We start from the raw sequence: 20,520 nt of genomic DNA, 5'->3' as shown, positions 1-20,520 counted from the left end.
AGCTGCCTGCCCATACATCCATCTCTACTTTGATTTCTCATAGGCATTTCGAAATTACAATGTTGAAGGCTAAACTCCTTCCCTGCCCTGAAACCTTCTTTTTCCATAATCATCCTGTGCAGCTGAAGCAAACTGCATCCTCTAGTACAAGTAGTGGGTAAGAGCACAGTCTGGGACTAGAGTGCTCTGGATTTGAATCCTGACTCCACCACTAAGTAACTGTGTGGCTTTGGAGAATCTTCTCAACCTCTTTGTACCTTAGTCTATTCAGTTGTAAAACAGAAATACTAATAGTACCTTCCTCTTAGGGTTACCCTGGGAATAAATAGATAGCACTTCCTATGAGCCAGGCACTCTGAACACTTTACAACAGTTCATTATCATCATTGTTGTTATTCTGGTAGTTCAGGCCACAAACCTTGGAATCACCTTAAACTATTCTTTCTCTTACTCCTAAACAAAATTGCTACAGGCCCAGATTCCAATCACTTCTCAAAGCACTTCCACAACTATACTGGGCCAGCCCCCACCATTTCTCAATGATGGCAACAGCTTTCAAAAGGTTCTCCCTGCTTCTGCCTTTGCCTGCTCGCCCAGTCTGTTTTGCACATGGCAGAGTGATTCTTTTAAAACAGAATTTAGATGATGGCATTCCTCTACTCAAAACCCTCCAGTAACCTCATGCTTCAGAAGAAAACCTCAAATCCTTATATGGCTGACAAGACCCTTCATCATCTAGCACGGGCTCACTCCCACCCTTTGTCTCAGACCTCACACCCTACTCACCTCTCTTACTCCTTCCCACTCCTCAAACATATGACATGTGCTCCCACCTCAGGGACTCCGCATTTGCTTTTCCTTCTTTCTGCAAAGTCTTCCCTCAAACATCTGCATGGCTTACTCCCTTACCTTCTTTAGAAGATGGCTCAAAGGTCTCAGCCGTCCATGACCATCCCATAAGACCGAACTCCTCAACACTCCCCATCTCTTTCTTGGTTTATCCTTCCCCCGTAGCACTTATACTTTCTAACACATACTACAGAATATACTTATTTGGTACGCTTAGTATATGGTTCCTCTCGCTTGAATATAAGCTTCATGACCACAGGGATATTGGTCTGTTTGCCTAAAGAGAGTATCTGTCTTAAAACAGGAATCAAATATTTATGTAAATCAATAAATTCAATGTTTAAAAGCAGTGTGACTTTAAGTATTTTCTTGGTTCCACACTGTTTGAAAACAATCAAATTTAAAAACTCTTATGAAAAAAATTCACATAGATTTCGCTTTTTCTCAAAATTATAACCAAATCCAAAGAGACTTGTGTCAACTTTTATTACTTAACCATTGTGCTGTCTCAACCGTTTGGTCCCAATCCTGCAAGGCTAGTTGTAATTTCATTTTCTTAACAAAAGAGGGAAGGAAGCTTGGAAAGTTCACGATTATCTGGTTCACAGTCTCCAGGGCACCTGAATAATTCTGGCGCATCTCAAGGCATTGTGCCTAATGGAAGAGAAAAAAAGGTGCAGAGCAGGCAGAGTATGAGCATTTAATACTTACTGACTTTTCTGTGAGGAGCAGTTATCACTTTTAATGAGAGAAACAGTAAGTTTTTGTCAAAACAAAATTTTAAAACATCACAGAATAATACAAATACATTATATAAACTATTATGTTTTAAAATTTACTTTTAAATGGCTGAAAAACATGATTAAAGGATAAAATTTTTTAAAATGTTCTTGGAAATACCATAAAATAATGTTTCCATTTAGAACAGGAAAATTGTCTTTTTAGATTAAAATGTTTCCAGGAGATGTTCAAGTAGTATCTAAAATTTTAAGAAATTTTAGAAATTTTGCATCTTTTTAAGAAATTATTTTCAGGTTAAAGAACATACGATTTTAAAGAAAAAGCAAAATAAAGTTCAAATAAATCCCTCTACTTCAACATTTTCACTTCTATGAATTATCTGAAGGAAATAACTGGAAAAGATCACAAGGAAGTATATAGATGGTATTTATGGCAGAATTGTTTATGTATAAAATAATCCCAAATGTACCTAGAGGAGAAAATTATAGTATATCTATTTAATAAAATGTTAAGTAATCATTAAAAATGATGACCTAAATTTTTAGATGTATATTTACTGACATGAAGAGATATTATATATAATAGTTTAACTGGTTATTTCCAATGGTGATGTTCATTTTGTCATTCAGATGTTACTGTATTTTCTAAAAAAAGTTTTACTATGTTCATTTATTACTTTCATAGTCAGAAAAAATAAAGCTATAAGTATAGTTAGTACATTAAAAAGAAATGATGAGGCAAATTTTTATCCAACAGCTTTTCTTTAAGAGAAGAAAAATGATCAAGACAAGTGTATGGCCAATTTCTACAGCAGTGCCATTAGGTAAAACTTGAGGCCTGAACAAGATGTCCAACGGGCTTACTGTCCACACAAAGTGACAGGAAAAGTGATGTAGAGACATCAACAAAAGTCAACACATGAATCCTCTCCCCTTTCTTTTTTATCCCTCCAAATTACTGCTTATCTAACAGACTGTTGTTCCCAACTCATAATTTCTTTTTGCTGAGTCAAAAAAAAAATAAAGGCATTTAGAAAGCATCAATGGGGATGGAAGAAAGGGTCCTAATTAAATATTTCCACCCATCAATGAGTTCTAACGACTCATCCCTCAAAATGTATGTCCAATCATGTTATTTCTCTGTTCAAAACTTTGTATTGGCTGCCTGTCTCTCTAATTGAAGGTAGAAGCCAAAGGCCTCACAGAACAGGCCCACCACTCCTCCTCATCCCCATCCCACCTTTCTTCCTCAGGCCTTCACTTCTGTTCTCTTTATTCAATCCACTTTGGCCTCCTTGCTAACCCTGAATACGCCTTAAGGTACCTGAACTCATCATCTCCTCTATTTGAAATACTTTCCCCAAGATGCTTGGAGGGCTTTAACCCTCACCTCCTTAAATGTCTTTGCTCAAATGTCACTTTCTCTGACCACTTCATGTAAAATTGGAAGTTCATGCCCCAGCTTTTCCAGCTGTATTTTCCATTGTACTTACCACCTTCTAATATATTATATAACTTACTTAATTATTTTGTTTATTGTCTGCCTCCATCAGTAGAATACAAGCTCCATAAAAACAGGTTTTCTCTTGCTCAGGGTTTCTAGTATCTAAAGGGACGCCTCACATACATAAGACACATGATAAATGCTGAGGAAAGAATGTCTGAACCAAAATAACAACAACAATAACAGTTACAGCTGATCCAGGATTCAGGAACTTTGGCAGGGAATACATTTCTCTAGTGTATTGCTCATCGTCTTATACAAATGCCAGTCCACCTTACAGCTGTGAGCTGACAACAGCATCATGAAAATTATCAACTTTTTTGAGCTACTTGGTTTTGTCAGGTTTCAAATATATTATGAATACATTTTGAAACATGATTTATTTACCCTAACTCCAACTCACCTTACCCAGCAGAGCAAAAGTATCATTCCCATCTTGGAGTCCCTCTTCAAAATACTTCAGTGCTTTTTTAGTGTAAGGGTCTTTTCCTCTTGTAATATCAAGCCATGCTTTCAAAACGTGTCCCTGTAAAATGAATAATTCTATTTTTACTTCTTTAGAAATGAAAAGAAATAAATGTTAATGAAAGAGCCTACTGTCATTTTTCTGGCAATTAATAACAAAAAGGACTCTAACAAATATGTTATGAACAATAAAATTCTGTTAGTGAAATCACTTTTGAACCCTTGCCAGCCTAGTGTCTTGGGAACTATATTACAAATTTCAGCCTTTAACATTACTATTGAGCTCAATATTAAAATTAAGAAGCTTATCAAATATTCTATTAGTGTTAAAACCATTATTTTCTCTGAGACTTTGCTAGTAATTGATGAATAATAACACTTAAACATGTAATTCAATATATAGATGAGAATTTGTTGTCTCTTTTTGAGCAAACAGTCTAAATGAACTAAGATGAAATAACAGAAGATGTCTTGCTTCACATATCCTAAACATTCAGATGATCTGGCAACTATCTTCTTAACTTCTTTGATTAGTCCATTGAATTTCAAATGACAGGTGAACGGCCTGAAACATTAGAAACTGAAGAACTCATGGATATTTATCTTTACACAAGTCAGTGGGCCAATGGGTTGTAAGACACACAGGATTGAAAAGAAGACAAAAACTGGTTATTTTTCTGTTTAAGGTCAAATAAAAAACTGTGAAATATGCTCTTCTATTTAAAAAATCTAGGTTAACTGACAAATTTATAAATGTTTAACCAAGACTATATTCACCTCCCTGTATTTCACCTGAAAATACAGATCAGAACCTTAACCAATGCTATGCACTAAATCAGTGCCATTATTTGAATGGTTTTAACTATTGTCTCTGTGTAGATGATTCCCAACCTATATTTCTAGCCCAAAACCTCTTCTAAATTTTTATTTTTCCAGAAATTCATCTGTTATCTCCATCTTACTGTTCTGCCAGAACCAGAAATACAGCATGTCTTAAGTCAGATCACTTCCCTTTAAGATTAGTTTCTTACACCAATGTATTTTCTATTTATGCTAACTGGTCTCTAATTTATTTAGGCTGAAAGCCTCAAAGACATCCTAATACATGACAACTTGTTATCTTTCCCAACTATTTATCATCAGTTCACAGGTCCTGTGGGTAATTTAAAAATTCTGAACTTTGTACTCACTGTACAATATTTTAGTGTCATGCCTCAAAAACTTCTGCAAGAAAGACTATCTTTTTTATTTTTGCTGCATTTCAGTTTATCCTCAAGCCACTTCATCCAAGAAACCATTGCTAAATTAATCTTCTGGATTTGCACTCTAATAAAATCACTACCATAATTAAAAGTCTTCAGTAGCCTCTCAAAGAATGTCAAATCAGACACAAATATTTCTAACTAGCAGTCAAGATCCTTCAATTTGTCTCAGTCTACTTCTCCAAGCTTTTCTTCCCTGCTCATTACCAACGTATCCTATGTTCCATCAAATATGAGTATCTCAGTGTACACTGAAGTAACATGTCTCATTTCCATCTATTATTTCTCACCTTGGGAGTATCTACTTCCCTTTTCCATAATCTTTGCCTGTTGAAATTGTATCCTTCTTTCAGGTTTTAGTTCAAATGCTAGTTCCTTCAAAAAAATTCTTTCACATTCTCTTAACACTTATGCATGCGATCTCTCCTTAATTTAAAACAGTGCCTAGCACAAACTAAGCAAGCAATATATGTTAGCTATTATTTTCTTGCATACTTTAATCACATATCTCTCATATCATCTATCATTTTTCTCACAATATTAGCTGGGGATGTGCTCTATGCCACTACTGGATTATTCATTCATGAAAGTGAAGTTTATGTATTATTTTCCTTTACATTATTAACACTACAAATAATGGTGCCTTGTATCTACAGCTGTTCAATAAGGAGAGAGGGAGAAAAGGAAAGAACAAAATATGGAGGGAAGGAAAAAAAAGGGAGAAAAAAAGAAAGAGAAAAACAGAGGGAAGGAACCAGGCAGGGATCATTTAAGAGTTAGTAGCATAAAACTAACCTTAGAGAATCCCTATTCTATAATACACTATTAACCATATCGATAACCATAAATGGGTTAAAATAAAGCTGTCATTTACAAAGTGGCAATAGAGTGGACAATAATAAAGAACTAAACCACAGATACTACTGGATAGATCAATAACGTAAGGATTTTTAATGTTATTATTTTAAAATCAGAAAAATAGCTACCTGTTTACTACCATCTGACATTTTGATCATTCTGTCAATATATTCTCTTGCTTTATCATGGCGACCAATGTGCCATAAAAATAAGCCTGCATGGTATAAGGCTTTCTCTCCAGCTCCTTTACGTTGTTCCTTCACTCTGGCATCTGATTCCAGAATAGCTTCTCTATCTGGGAGGGGAAAATGATATTAAATAAAAATTAAATTCTGGATCAAGTATTTATAAAAGGTCAGATAATTAACAAGGCAAAAAATTTACTTCTCTCTATAGTGGTACTGTCTAATAGAAATAAAATGCAAGCCATATATATATAACTTAAAATTTTCTAGTAGCCCTATCAAAGAAATAGAAGGAAACAATTAAAATTAATCTTAATGTTTTATTTAAGCTAATATATCTAAGATATAATTTCAATGCATCATCGATAGAAAAATTAATGAGATATTTTGCATGCTTTTTTCTTACTACCTGTGAAATGTGGTATTTCATACTAACAGCACATCACAATTAAGATGCTAAATTTTGGCTGGGTGCGGTGGCTCATGCCTGTAATCCTAGCACTTTGGGAGGCTGAGGCAAGTGGATCACGAGGTCAGGAGATCGAGACCATCCTGGCTAACACGGTGAAACCCTGTCTCTACTAAAAATGCAAAAAAAAAAATTAGCCAGGTGCAGTGGCATACACCTGTAGTCCCAGCTGCTGGGGAGGCTGAGGCAGGAGAATGGCATGAATCTGGGAGGCAGAGAGCTTGCAGTGAGCCGAGACCACGCCACTGCACTCCAGCCTGGGTGACAGAGCAAGACTCTGACTCAAAAAAAAAAAAAAAAAAAAAAGCTACATTTTATTCAAAAATACTTGATTTGTAGTTTTCATAAAACTTATGGCTGAAAAGCAGATTTTTAGACTCAAGTTATTGCGAAATAAGTTTTCTAATAACTGAATCAAGTATCATTTTTAAATTTAAAAAGTAAATTGATTAGAATTAAATCAAATTTTAAATTCAGTTCCTCAAACTTACTAAAAAAGCTGTATATGGCCGGGCATGGTGGCTCACACCTGTAATCCCAGCACTTTGGGAGGCCGAGGTGGGTGGATCACCTGAGGTCACAAGTTTGAGACCAGCCTGGCCAACATGGTGAAATCCCAACTGAAAAAAGAAAAAAAAAATAGGTGGGTGTGGTGGTGGGTGCCTGTAATCCCAGCTACTTGGGAGGCTGAGACAGGGAGAATTGCTTGAACCTGGGGGGCGGAGGTTGCAGTGAGCCTAGATCGCACCACTGCACTCCAGTCTGGGCAACAGAGGAGGTATATGGTCAAGGATCACTGCAATGCACAATACAGCTATAGAGTTTATATCATTTCCAAAATAGAAAGGCTGTATAGGCTAATATTTTTTAATAATAAGACTTGTAAAAATGTATAATGGTTCTAATCACAATTATTAGGAACAGGTCCACTACTGGTACTCAAAGTATTAATACTTCTTAAATACAATTCTAAAACATATAAACATGCCAGTTACTGTTATGGGTCAGTAAAAAGATGTCGTAATTGCTGATGTAGTTTAAAACTGACTGCTCCCTTAAATAGATAACTCTATTCACTTACATTAAATCTATATACTCTCTCTCTCTCCTGCTTTCTCTCTCTCTCTCTATATATATATACATATATATATACACACATATACACACACACACACACACACACACACACATATACATATATATATATATAAAAGTATCTGCTTAGGACACAGAAGTCAATTATACCCAAACCCTGGATGGAATCAGAATCTGAATCAGCCATGCAATGAGGAAGAAGAAATGTAAGTTGAGGCCCGTGATTCCAACAGTTCTATCATCCAGGAATGGCTACCAAGGAGAAAGGTATGTGACTCTTCCTTTCAACTCTAATGATACAAATTTAAATGTGAAATTAACAAGGTACAATATAACAAGTTAAGGAAACAAAACTGTTTCTGTAAGTCTACAGATTGCTTAGCAAGAAGACCCTTTTCTCCTCTCCCCACTCCCCATCCCTACAACCCCTTCAGAAGCGTTCATTAAACAGCCATGATACAGAAATGGAAAAAGAGAACAAAAACAAAAACAAAACAAAACAAAAAAACCTCACCAGGCAGGAGCAGGCATTGCACAGGAAATCTTTCCTACTGAGCTTTCCATCACGTCCTTAATGAGGTATCAATTAGCTCTAACACTGTCTGCACAAAGCTGTTGCCAGATCTCAGCTTTTTTATAAGCAGGGTTTACATAGGCATCCTGGAACAATGTATACTAACAATCTAGGACTTTCCTAGGTGGTATTTACAGACATCTGGGCCCCTACTAGACTTCAAGTCCATTCAGTGTCATCCTTGGTGCAAAGTAGAGTTAGCACTCAGGTTCCTCTAAACAGTATTTCTGATTCCATCGTTTCAGTGTCCTGCAAATCAGTTTCCAACAGAATCAACACTGGTAAGAATAACCAATTAAATAAAAACTTGATTCTAAAAAGAAATTATTTTTTTACTAATTTATTTATACTGACTACAGCTCTCCCATGAAAATTCTCTGCTCTAGCTAAACACACTCCCACTGGAGTATGGAGAAAGGGGATCCACAGAAGAGCCTAAACCTGAACCACTTCCACGTATTTGCCCATCCATTTCTCCTCTCTGGCCAATACTCTTCATATTCAAATTCTACCAGTCCTTCAAAGATCAGATTAAGGTGCAAACTTTCAAAAGCCTTCTCAGCCTACTCTTCCAAATTAATAGTGCATATCAACTTCAATTAATTATAAACTCATTTGTTTCATTTTGTATTATTTAATAGAAACACTGGAATTTAATCTTTGTGGTTTTTACATTTTGTTTTTTCCACTAGATTACCAACTTGATGGCATGAACCAATTATTACAATTCTTTTGTAGCTTCTCACTGTATTAGGCATAGTTTCTTGGATAAATTAAGCACATGTTTACATGTTTTAAATAACTTTGTATTGATTTGCGTATGTGTGAAGGAGGTATGCCATACTTGACTTTAGAAAAAAGTCTCATCTAATATTCAAGGAACCAGTCTACGACTTTTGTTTATTATCTAATTTTTTGAAACACAATCTATATTTACAATCCTATTAGCTGTTACTGGATATATATGGAAGAATATAACACTACTTCTTCTTTATTACATATAATTGGGAAACTCTTCTGCCTTTGCCATTAAGTTAACTATACATTAAGACAGTTCACATAACTTTATTTTTTATTTTCTGTTTTTATAGAGATGGGGGTCTAACTATGTTGCCCAGGCTGGCCTCGAACTCCTGGGCTCAAGTAATCCTTCACCTCAGCCTTCCGAGTTCCTGGGATTACTGGTTTGAGCCACTTAGCCTGGCAGTTTACACAACTTTAATTGCTGGTTTATGTATAAATTTCCTTCTCTAATCTAGTCAACCTACTATTGCATAAAAATTTGCTGAGTATCTCTCAAGATATAGCCCTCATAAAGGGTTTTAAGGCTCTCAAGAAGCTTAATATACAGAAATAAACTGCATTGGCTGTATATTTGCACATAAGTTGTAAACTTGGCTGCTGCAGAGCAATTTATGCATATACAGTACCTGTTTTTTGGTATAACAATTACTAATATACATTCCCCTTTAAGTTGTCTAAAAAAAATCCCTATGTACTAATGAAATCTCTGCCATAGGATATAAAGAACACGAAAGTAGTAGAAGACACATTTCTTGTGCCTGATGAATTTATACCCTTATCAGGAAGATAAATATATGTATAAATTGTATCTATAGGAAACACATAATATAGTGTGATCAGACTGAATGACTTGATAACTGAGAAAAATCAAAATAAACTGAATAGGAAAAATTGTCCTAAGCATTGTATTTAAATACCATACCTGGATTAGGACTCATTTTATGGGCATATATCAGTGCAATTAGAGAACAAAGTGATACATCTTGTTTATTTTTAATAGCCTCAAATTCTCGAAGAGCTTCTTGAGTTTTACCTGAAAATCAAGATTATGATATGAAAAACTGTTCTTAGTACAAAGCAAGAATTCAAAACTGATGGAACATGTTTAATGATTAACACGTACCTTCCATTAATGTGCCATAGGCATGATAAAACCTGAAGACTGGATCACTTCCATACCTCTTAATTCCTTCACTGGCAACCAGTAACACGTGATGGAAATATCTCTCTTGACAATAGTAATTAATCAAAGTCTAAATGGAAATAATGAAAAAATGTTATAAAGGAATTCTGGTGCTCTGAAATACTCTTAAGAAGCAGATACTAATCTAACATCTAGAATAATGTAAAATTTAGGCAATGTGACTTTTTTCTTCCAAGTTTCTTAAAATACTGTTAATGGCTAGAACTCAATGCTAAGAATTGCAGAACTGAATGATCATAAAATTACTGAAATAATTCAATGTTTTCTAATAATTTAAATCCTTTTTCCTAAAGTTTTTGTTAACAGCATCGAAATGAGGCTGCTTTCGCCATTTTTCCTTTGCCCACATTTTCTTGAATGTTTTAGAAAACAGAAAGGCAGACAATAAACAGGAACTAAAAAAATAAAAATAAAAATTAAAATTAAAAAAAAAGACAAAAGACTTCCATTGCCAGACCATAGGTTTCTTTAAAAAAAAAAAAAAAAAAACCTCCTTTTCAAAATATCCAGTATTTTATTACAGCATTACAAAGTAATGACAAATTAAATTCTTCAACGTATCATCAAATGTTATCTTACTTGGCTTTGAGTTCTGTGACAAATAAATTGTCAGTTAAAAATAAATAAACTATTTTTCAATGAAAATGGTTGTCTTTAAGCTTTTTCCAAAATTATATTATTTCCATATACAAGACAAAACCATCAGGACCTACTAACTTCTGAATAAAAATGGGCCTGTGTTGTCTACCATTTTTCTTAGGATTATGTCTAAGGCTTGGTTGCTAACCTAATCAAAGACAGAAACCACACTTTCCCGCCATCACTACGATACACCTGATTCACCAGAAAGCAGTTTGGGCCACCCCATACCTCCTACCTACCTGTACTCTACAGCTTGTTCAGTAGCAGTGAGAAATACAGTAACTAAGTGACACGACTAAAATCTAAGGGTGTCTAGACAGCTCTGGTTTTTTTGTTTGTTTGTTTTGTTTTGTTTGAGATTCTGTTACTCAGGCTGGAGTGGCGCAATCTCTGCTCACTGCAATCTCTGCCTCCTAGGTTTAAGCGATTCTCCTGCCTCAGCCTCCTGAGCTGGGACTACAGGCACGCACCACCACGCCTGGCTAATTTTTGTATTTTTAAGTAGAGATGGGGCTCCCCATGTTGGCCAGACTGGTCTTGAACTCCTGACCACAAGTGATCCGCCCACCTGGGCCTCCCAAAGTGCTGAGATTACAGGCGTGAGCCACCACGCCCGTCCGACAGCTCTGTTGTATATCGTCTCTTGCTTTTGGAGGGCTATAGTCCATGTACTTCTCTAGATCAGTTAGGCGACTGTTCTCTGTAATTTTACTCTGCCTCCCTCCTTGTGATCACTGCTCCCTACTCTCCTTTTTAGCCACGTTTCTTAAAAGTGTGATCCACACCCCATCTCCAGACCCCCACAACACACTTCAGCGAAGCGCAGTTTTCCTTCAATGCTCCATTCCCTAAAGTTGCAAAATGACCTCTTACTTTGCCACAACTAAGGACACATTTAATACGTTACTTGACTTCTGCACACTATCACTAAGTATCTATAATCCTCCTGAAAGGCAGTGGCATAGAACCATAAAAAGGACAGGAATTTAAAGGCAAAAAGACCCGGCTTCAAATCTCTAGTCCTTCTTACAATGCCTCAGTCTGCTCATTTATAAAATGTTGTTAGTAATGCAAATATATGGGTCACTGTGAGAATTAATTAAGATATCATAGTATAAGAGTTCTATTCTGAAAAAAATAAGTTCCTCTGATCCCATATGTTAATAGAATAAAAAAAAAAAGTGTCCTGCCAAGACCTCTTGTCTATGTTCTAGATTCGTATTTCCATTTTCCACCTGCTACCCAAGTCAGGTACTCTGTTACTCATGAATCCTCCCTTCCTATTTGCCCAGTCTCTCTAAGTCGAACCACTCAGTAGGTTCTTCTATTTCTCTAGTCTAACTCCCACTAAACATACCTAGTGCCACTGCCTTGGTTCAGGTTAGATTGTTCAATCCAAAACATTTACTGACTGCCTACTGGTACCCAGGCACTGGGCTAGGTACTATGAATAGAAAGATGAGTAAGACACGGTTCCTGTACCCCCAAAAAACTTATATTTTTCAGATGAAACTGTAATCTGAAGACTAACTGAAATACAATGTAGTAAATGTAAGAAAAGAGCTTATAAACTGCTTTGGGCATGTGGGATAGTAACATTTGGACAGCTTTGAAAACTGAATGTGGTGTGAGGGGAGGATGGATGACTAAAATCAAGGGAAAGATTATTGGGGAGGATTTCAGAGCTGACTCTTGAATTGCAAACCCCTCACTCTCCCTCCACACACATACACACTCTATTTCCTTTTCATGATTCTTGAGGAAGGTATAGGAGTTAGGAAGAGGAACTGCAATAACACAGATAAGAAATCATCAGTGGTACATTGGGATGGTAGTGGTGATGAAGATGAGTAAAAGCCACTCCATACTCTAGAGCAGGGTTTGGCAAACCACAGTCTGTGGGTCATATCTGGCTGGCTGGTTGTACAGCCAGTGAACTAAGAATGGTTTTTATATTTTCCAGCTGTCAAGAAAAAAAAAAAAAGAAAAATATTTCATAACGTGAAAATTCATGAAAGTCAAATTTCAGTGTTCATAAATAAAGTTTTATTGAAACACAGCCATGCTCATTTAAGTATTGTCTATGGCTGTTTTGAATGACAATGCCCAAATAGATATGATAGACCATACGGTACATAAAGTCTAAAATGTGTACTATTTGGTCCTTTGCTGAGAAAGTTTGCCATTCCCTGCTCTGAGGCTTCAGACAGAGAGTATTGGATGATGAGGTTGGAGAGGAAGGTGGGGTGAAGAGCCTCACATTAAGTACTTGGGCTTGATCCTCAAGTCTAAGCGATGAGGAACCCCATTTTTACATTAAAGTGTTTTTATTAGAAAGTTCATTTGGGTGGCAGTGCAAAGAATACATTTAAGGGAATGAAAAAATTTAAGGATATAGGGGGATAGCTAGAACAGAGGATAATGTAAAACTTCAGGCAGAAAAACAAGACATTTCAGCATTCCCTAACCTCCCGCACCGCCAAACTGTCCTCCATCCACTTATCACCATCTCACAGGATACACATCTTATTTACCTATTTGTTGTCTGACTCCTCCTACTCAAATGTAAGCTCCAAGATTGGAAGAGTTTTTCTTGGTTTTATTATTTCAGTGCGTAGAACAGTGCTAGATACATAGGAGGCATTCGACAGATACTTGTTGAGTCAACTGAATTCGGGTTTTTCCCCAGCATTAATTAGCCTGTAAAATCTGAGAAGGCAGAAACTGTTCAGTTTCGCTCACTGCCATCTCCAGCTTCTAATGGACATACAGTAAACCCTTCATAAATATTTGCTCAACGAGTGATTCAGTGAACAAATGAATAGGGAAGACCAACATCCGAAAAGTTATTTTATTTTCAAGCCTCGTGTCTTTAACTGTTTTATATCAGCCTTTCTTAAGTTGACCGTCATTGCTGAATGGATGAGTCAGTGATAAACAGATTAGACCATCACCCTAAAATAACGACTCCTCCACTTTTAAGTCTCACGTCTTTAATGGGTTTCCTATAATATATCTTTCTGGGCTCTTTTTACTGTCCAGTGTGGGAGCTGACACTAGTTTGCCTTAAGACCTTAAAAATCGTACCTGGAGGCGCAGTGTCATAGGTAACCCAAGCTTTCCTAGTAAATATGATGCAAAAGTAAACACAACCAACAGCATGGGGACTAGCAGCAATTCAGAAACAGCACGCGGGCGGGCTGCCCAGACCTGGGCTTCCCCAGCAGGGCCCGCGGAGACCCGCCGTAGGCAGAGGCTGCAGGCCCACCCTGCAACCCGAGCGGCCGGGGCATCGCAGAGAAACAGCGGCCTAGGGAAGCCACCCGAGCTCCCTCCGCGCCCCTGGGCCAACAGGCCGCAAAGGAACTCCGCCCGCCCGCCCGGTCACCTTCAATTCCTGCGAGTCCATGGCTGCCCCGAGGCTGGGCCGCGGGGCTGGGGGGCGTTGTATCGCCGCAGGCCAAAAGAAGATGCACAAAGAATTCAGTGTCCCCCGCCTCCCGGAGCCAGCTAACTCCCAGGGAACGGCGGGAGGGGCGGGGTCGCGCCGCCATTGGCTGTCGGAGGGAGGGGCGGGCCTGTGTGGCGGGGATCGTGCTGTAGTGGAGAAGGCGGGGCGGGGACCGGGAGGGAGAGCTGCGAGGGCGACCCGGGAGGATTGGGGCTGGGAAAAGGGCCTCCGTCGGGTAGTGCAGCTGGAAAAGGAGGTCACACTGGGAAACGGCTGTCTGAGGACAGTGGGTGGACGGGCCGAGGAAATTGAATTAAGGAATAAAGGAAACTGAGTAGGAAGAAGGGGAAGTCTGTTTCGTGTCACTGGTTGTAAAGGAAGACACCATTTTCTGTACGTTTGTCTGGAGGCCGATTCCCGCAGTGCGGCTCTCGGCAAGGCTCTGCCGGCGCGGGAAAAAGCGGTCAACTTTCACGTGGGCAAGTTGTTTTATGGCCACAAGGTGGCGCAGAAAAATACCCGTTTTTAACAGAAATGCGGTGAGCTTGGGCCCGTCTTTGCAGGCGTTGCTGCAATCTTTGTTAGAATGCATGTTCAGTTAGCCCGTTTTTACCAGCCCCGATAATAAGAGGGACAAATAAGTTAAACTTCCAGAAAATTAGTGTCTGTGTTTTAAATGATACTGTTGATTTTAAACTGAGAATAAAATGAATCCCAATACAAATTTTTTATGTTTGCACCCAGTAGGCAACTCGATCAGTTACACATAGATTTCTTAAGTCCAGAAAATTAAATGGAAATATAATAGACATTTTCTATTTCTGCTTAAATATTTAAAATAGTGCTTAAGGTCTGAGATTTAAGTGATCTTCGCAGAATCTTTCACGTGGATTCCAAATTTTGATCCTAGTGTTAATTATCTTACTTTAGTTGACATGATACGTAGTTGTCTTTTTCAGATTGTAAGTTTCTTAAGGAGTTTATAAACTGACTTTTCCCCCATGCCAATAGGTTATGTAAGGACAGTCTTGAGAAAAAAAGGTAGCTACTATCCTAGGCTTTAAGGTGAAGCAATATTTCTCACTGGTTTCTTTTTAAAGGAATTCACCACATATTTTCATGAGCATTTTTTTTCCTTTCCAATATTCGTAGTCCAGCTAAATGTCTGTGGTGATGAACAACTGGTGATTTCCGTTTGTCTGATTTTCAAAGCTGCGGATTAATCCGCACTTGGTATACAGCAAAGAATGCCACAAGGCCAGGGTGCTCAATGAAGTGTATAATCTTGAACTGTAAAACCTTTGGTAATAAGAGAAAAGTTCATCTGTAAGGAAATATCTCAGGATCATGGTTAACAGAACAGATGATCAACCTACCTTTTGGAGCTTTTTAAAGTCATATTAATTTAGCCTCGTATTCTCTTCACTGAATTTTGTTCCAAGGTTGAATTATTTAGCATGAAACACCAAGCCTGACGTTTCATAAATGTTTGTTGGAATAAAAGTACTCTGAGATTTGCTTTGACACTCACAGTGACTTGGTGTGCCCTGTGCCCTGATTAGATCTCATGTAAGAAATTTATTTTGGATCTCAGGCCAGGAAAAACTCTTGTCTTCCCTGAAAAATCGATGTGTTCCTTAGCAGTAACATTTTTATTGGCTCACTTTTACTAGCTACAAACTTTTGAGTCTGATATCCAAGAGCCTTCACCTCATTGTCTTTTCAAGCCTTATCTTCTACCTCCCCTTCAAGGAGCCTTTATTCCGGCTCAGTGGGACAAATATTCCTTCTTCTGGGAATGCTTTCCCCTACTTTGTTTTGAGCGCTTTCTTCACCTGAGAAAATCTCTTTCTTCTGAGTTCTTTTCAAATTTCGTGAAGTCTTTAAGGATCACCATAACTGGATGGGTATAAAAAGATCACAGTGTAGTGGCAAGAATACCCTCTCCTGCATCTATTATGCTATCTACTTTTGTGACTTGGGGAAGTAATTTCCCTAAGCCTCATTTTCCTTATTTACTAAAGAAACGGAATGCCTTACAGACATATTAAAAGTTCCTGACACGTAATAGGCATTGTATAACCAATAGTTTCCATTAAACATGTAGTGCTCTATAGCAGCGGTCCCCAACCATTTTGGCACCAAGGACCAATTTGGTGGAAGACAATTCACAGAAGATAAATTTTCCATGGATAGGGGTAGGGGGGATGGTTTCAGGATGAAACTACTGCACCTCAGATCATCAGATTCTTATCTAAGGAGCATGCAGCCTAGATCCCTCGCATGCACAGTTTATAATGGGGTTTGCATTCCTACGAGAATCTAATGCCTCGCTCTCTGACAGCAAGTGGAGTTTGGGGTAATGCTTCCTTTCCTGCCCCGCAGCTGGCCTCCTGCTGTGTACCCCATCCTGCTGCGTACCCCATCTCGCTGTGTAGTACTGGTTTGCAGCCCTCAGATTGGGGACCACTGCTCTATAAGACTTATTACACTTGCATAGTCCTTGTATTATAGTTATAGCATATTTTTGTTTGTTTGTTTAATGTTCTCTACCAGATGATGAGCACTATAAAGCTAGATAATATAATGTAGCAGTTAACAGCTTGGTCTCCAGAAATAGGTCACTGGCGTTCAGACCTTAATATTACTATTCACTAGCTATTCAGTTGGAAAAGTTACTTAACTTCTCTGTGTACTTCAGCTGTAATATCAGACTAACACCTCAGAAAATTGTTAAGAAGACTAAATAAGTTAATATTTAAAGCACAGAGCAGTATTAGGGGTATGGTAAGTACTGAATTACTGTTACCTGTAATCACTTATACTCCCAACTACTCCAAACAGAGAACAGTATTGATCACAGAAGTATTTAGAAAGTTTTATAGCACTGATAGTTTCTTTTAATCATGTCTGTGTTTGATTTTCTCCTCCTCCAATTCTTATGCTGATCCACTTGTAGCTGTATTATTTTATATATTCAAATTAAAGAAAAAGACTTAGGAAAACTAGGGAGTTTTGGTAACAAACAAAATAAAAGTAAACACACTAAAAATAAAACAGAGGCAAGTATATGTCATCATTAAATTTGGGAGGTGAAAATAACGTTAGCAGCTTGAACAATTTTATTTTACAAAAGAGTAAGATGAAGCCCAAAGCTAAGACCAGTAGTTTTCCACCGTCCAATCTAGCTTGCACAACAATTGTGAATAAGAAGAAGAGTGTTTGCCTTTTCTTTCTTTTGAAGGCTTAGTAAATTAAATTAAATTTGGCCTAAAGAAACCTTCATACACACTGCACCATAATCTATATGTAAACAAACTGAAATGTAACTAAAAGTGTATTTTTTAAACAACCAAGTTTTGCCCAATCATATCAGCCAATCACAAGTGGCAAACTGCTCAGACATGTTCTAATAAGGCAAATACCAAACTATAACCAATCAGGCTGTTTCTGTAAGTTCCTTCCTTTTTCTGTCTGTAGATACTACCTAAAGAAGTTGCTGGGTAGACCTCTCTGAACCTTGACTGGTTCCAAGTGCTGCCCAATTCATGAATCATTTTTTTGCTCAAATAAACTCTGCTAAATTTATCTCAAAATGTTTTTTTAACATTATTACTATAAAATTGAAATGATATATAGAAGTTAAAAAGGTATGAAATCCAAACAAACTAGCACATAATTCAGTCTCAGAGGCAACATCATGGAACAGTTAGAAGGTTAACTGAAATCAGAATTGCTGAGTTGTTAGAGTTCTGTCCCTCAATAAGTTTGCAACTTTGGGTAAGTCATAAACTTTTTAAAAAGAAATTATTTATTTTAGGCTGGATGCACTGACTCATGCCTGTAATCTCAGCACTTTGGGAGGGTGAGGTGGGCAGATCACTTGAGGTCAGGAGTTCAAGACCAGCATGGCCAACATGGTGAAACCCCATCTCTACTAAAAACACAAAATTTGCTGCGCATGGTGGCAGGTGCATGTAATCCCAGCTGCTGAGGTGGAGACAGAAGAATTGCTTGAACCGGGAGGTGGAGGTTGCAGTGAGCTGAAATCACACCACTGCACTTCAGCCTGGGCAACAGAGTGAGACTCTGTCTTAAAAAAAAAAAAAAAAGTATTTTATTGATGCATAATAGATATTTATTATTTCAGTTACATGAGATAATATAGATTCATACTTCATAAAGATCTAATCAGTGTGCTTGGGATCTCATCACTTTAATTATATGTCCTTTATTTATGCTAGAACCATTCTAATTATTCTAACTATTTTGAAAAGCACAATAGAATATTGTAAACTTTACTCACCCTACTGATCTGTCTCACACTAGGTCTTATTTCTTCTGTCAACTATATATTTGTACACATTAATCAATTTATCTTCTTTCTGCTCCTTCCATACCCTTCATGTCCTCTGGTAACCACCAATCTACTCCCTATTTTCATGAGATTGATTTTTTAGCTCCGACGGGTCAGTGAGAACACACAATATTTGTCTTTCTGTGCTTGGCTTATTTCTCTTTAATATACTGACGTCCAAATCCATCCATGTTGCTGTAAATGACAAGACTTCATTGTTGTGGCTGAACAATATCACATTGTGTATATATACCAAATTTTCTTTATCCATTCATTCATCGATGGGCACTTAGGTTGATTCCATATTTTGGCTCATGTGAATAGTGTTGCAATAAACATGGAAGTGCAGATCTTTTTCAGTATACTGATTTTCTTTCTCTTGAATATATACTCAGTGGAATTGGTGGATCATATGGTAGTTCTATTTTTAGTTTCTTGAGGAAACTCCACCCTGTTATCCATAATGGCTGTACTAATTTATATTTCCACCAACAGTGTATGAGTGTTCCCTTCTCCACATCCTCACCAGCATCCGTTATTGCCTGTCTTGTTGATCAAAAGCCATTTTAACTGGTGTGAGATGATATCTCATTGTAGTTTTGATTTTTATTTCTCTGATTATTAGTGATGAGCAATTTTTCATATCCCTGTTAGGCATGTGTATGTCTTCTTTTGAGAAAAGTCTGTTGAGATCTTTTGTTCATTTTTAAATCAGATTTTTTTTTCCTATTGAGTTGTTTGAGCTCCTTAAGTATTCTGGTTTTTAATCTCTTCTTAGATGGAGAGCTTATAAACATTTTCTCCCATTCTATGTCTTATCTCTTCACTGTGATGATTGTTTCCTTTGCTGTCCAGAGGATATTTAGTTTGATGTAATCCCATTTATCTGTTTTTGCTTCAATTGCCTATGCTGTTGAGGTTTTACACATAGAATTTTTTCCTATATCAATGTCCTGGAGCATTTCCTCAATGTTTTCTTCTAGTAGTTTCAAAGTTTCAGGTCTTAGATTTAAGTCATTAATTCATTTTGATTTGATTTTTGTATATGGTGGGAATTTGGGGCCTAGTTTCATTCTTCTACATTCGGTTACACAGTTTTCCCAGCACCCTTTGTTGAAGAGACTGTCCTTTCCTCATGGTGTTCTTGGAGCCTTGTCAAAAATAGATTGACTGTAAAGGCATGGCTTTACATCTAGGTTCTCTGTTCTCGTCCATTAGTCTATGTGTCTGTCCTGTACACATTATATGGTCTATGCCCACACAATACTGTTTTGGTACTATAGTTTTGTCATAAATTTTGAAGTGAGATAATATGATGCCTCTAGCTTTGTTCTTTTTGTTCAGGATTGTTTGGGCTATTAGGGGTGTTTTGTGGTTCCAGGTAAATTTTAAGATTATTTTTTCAATTTCTATGAAGAATTTCATTCTTATTTTGATAAGGATTGCGCTGAATCTGTAATTTGCTTTGAATAGTATTGCCATTTTAACAATATTATTCTTCCAATCTATGAGCATGGAATATCCTTCCATTTATTTGTGTGTCCTCTCCAGTTTCGTTCATCAGTGTTTTACCATTTTCCTTATAAAGATCTTTCACATCTCTGGTTAAATTGACTTCTAGGTATTTTATTTTATTTTTATTTTTTAGCTATTGTAAATGTGATTGCTTCTTGATTTCCTTTTCATATTGTTTGCTGTTGGCATATATAAATGCTACTGATTTTTGTGTATTGATTTTGTATCTTGCAACTTTACTGAATTCATTTGTCAGTTCTAACAGTTTTTTTGATGGAGTCTAGGATTTTCTAAATATAAGATCATATCATCTGTGTTCAGGGCTAATTTGATTCTTCCTTTCAAATATGGATGTCTTTTCTTTCTTTATCTTGCCTAATTGTTCTAGCCAGGAGTTCCAGTATTATGTTAAAGTGGTAAAAGCAGGCATCTGACCAGGCACAGTGGCTCACGCCTGTAATCCCAGCACTTTGGGAGGGCCAGGCGGGCGGATCACGAGGTCAGGAGATCGAGAGCATCCTGGCTAACACTGGGAAACACGTCTCT

The 20,520-nt window shown here is 37.3% G+C and overlaps 1 protein-coding gene across 7 annotated transcripts in view; it reads right to left on the bottom strand.

Moving 5' to 3' along the window:
* The window catches only part of TTC21B (tetratricopeptide repeat domain 21B), a 97,162-nt gene extending 82,971 nt beyond the window's left edge, over positions 1-14,191 (bottom strand). For 5 of the 7 annotated variants that reach the window (XR_007718447.1, XR_007718448.1, XR_007718446.1 and 2 more), the window contains exons 1-6: positions 14,040-14,174; positions 9,929-10,058; positions 9,728-9,838; positions 5,807-5,973; positions 3,497-3,619; positions 1,346-1,503 (exon numbers count right to left, since the gene is read on the bottom strand). Coding sequence is in view for 3 of the 7 variants with exons in the window: in XM_050752887.1 (XP_050608844.1) it covers positions 1,346-1,503; positions 3,497-3,619; positions 5,807-5,973; positions 9,728-9,838; positions 9,929-10,058; positions 14,040-14,060 (710 nt within the window). In the remaining 4 variants the exon portion in view is untranslated. Of the gene's footprint in view, positions 1-1,345; positions 1,504-3,496; positions 3,620-5,806; positions 5,974-9,727; positions 9,839-9,928; positions 10,059-13,185; positions 13,361-14,039 lie in introns of all 7 variants that reach the window. The other 2 variants (XM_050752888.1, XM_050752886.1) reach the window with 2 other exon arrangements.
* Positions 14,192-20,520: the final 6,329 nt, after the last annotated feature.

Source organism: Macaca thibetana, chromosome 12 (genome assembly GCF_024542745.1).
Source record: "Macaca thibetana thibetana isolate TM-01 chromosome 12, ASM2454274v1, whole genome shotgun sequence".
NCBI lineage: Eukaryota > Metazoa > Chordata > Mammalia > Primates > Cercopithecidae > Macaca > Macaca thibetana.
The sequence above is the reverse complement of the archived record's forward strand: the minus strand, read 5'-3'. Positions and strand labels throughout refer to the sequence as shown.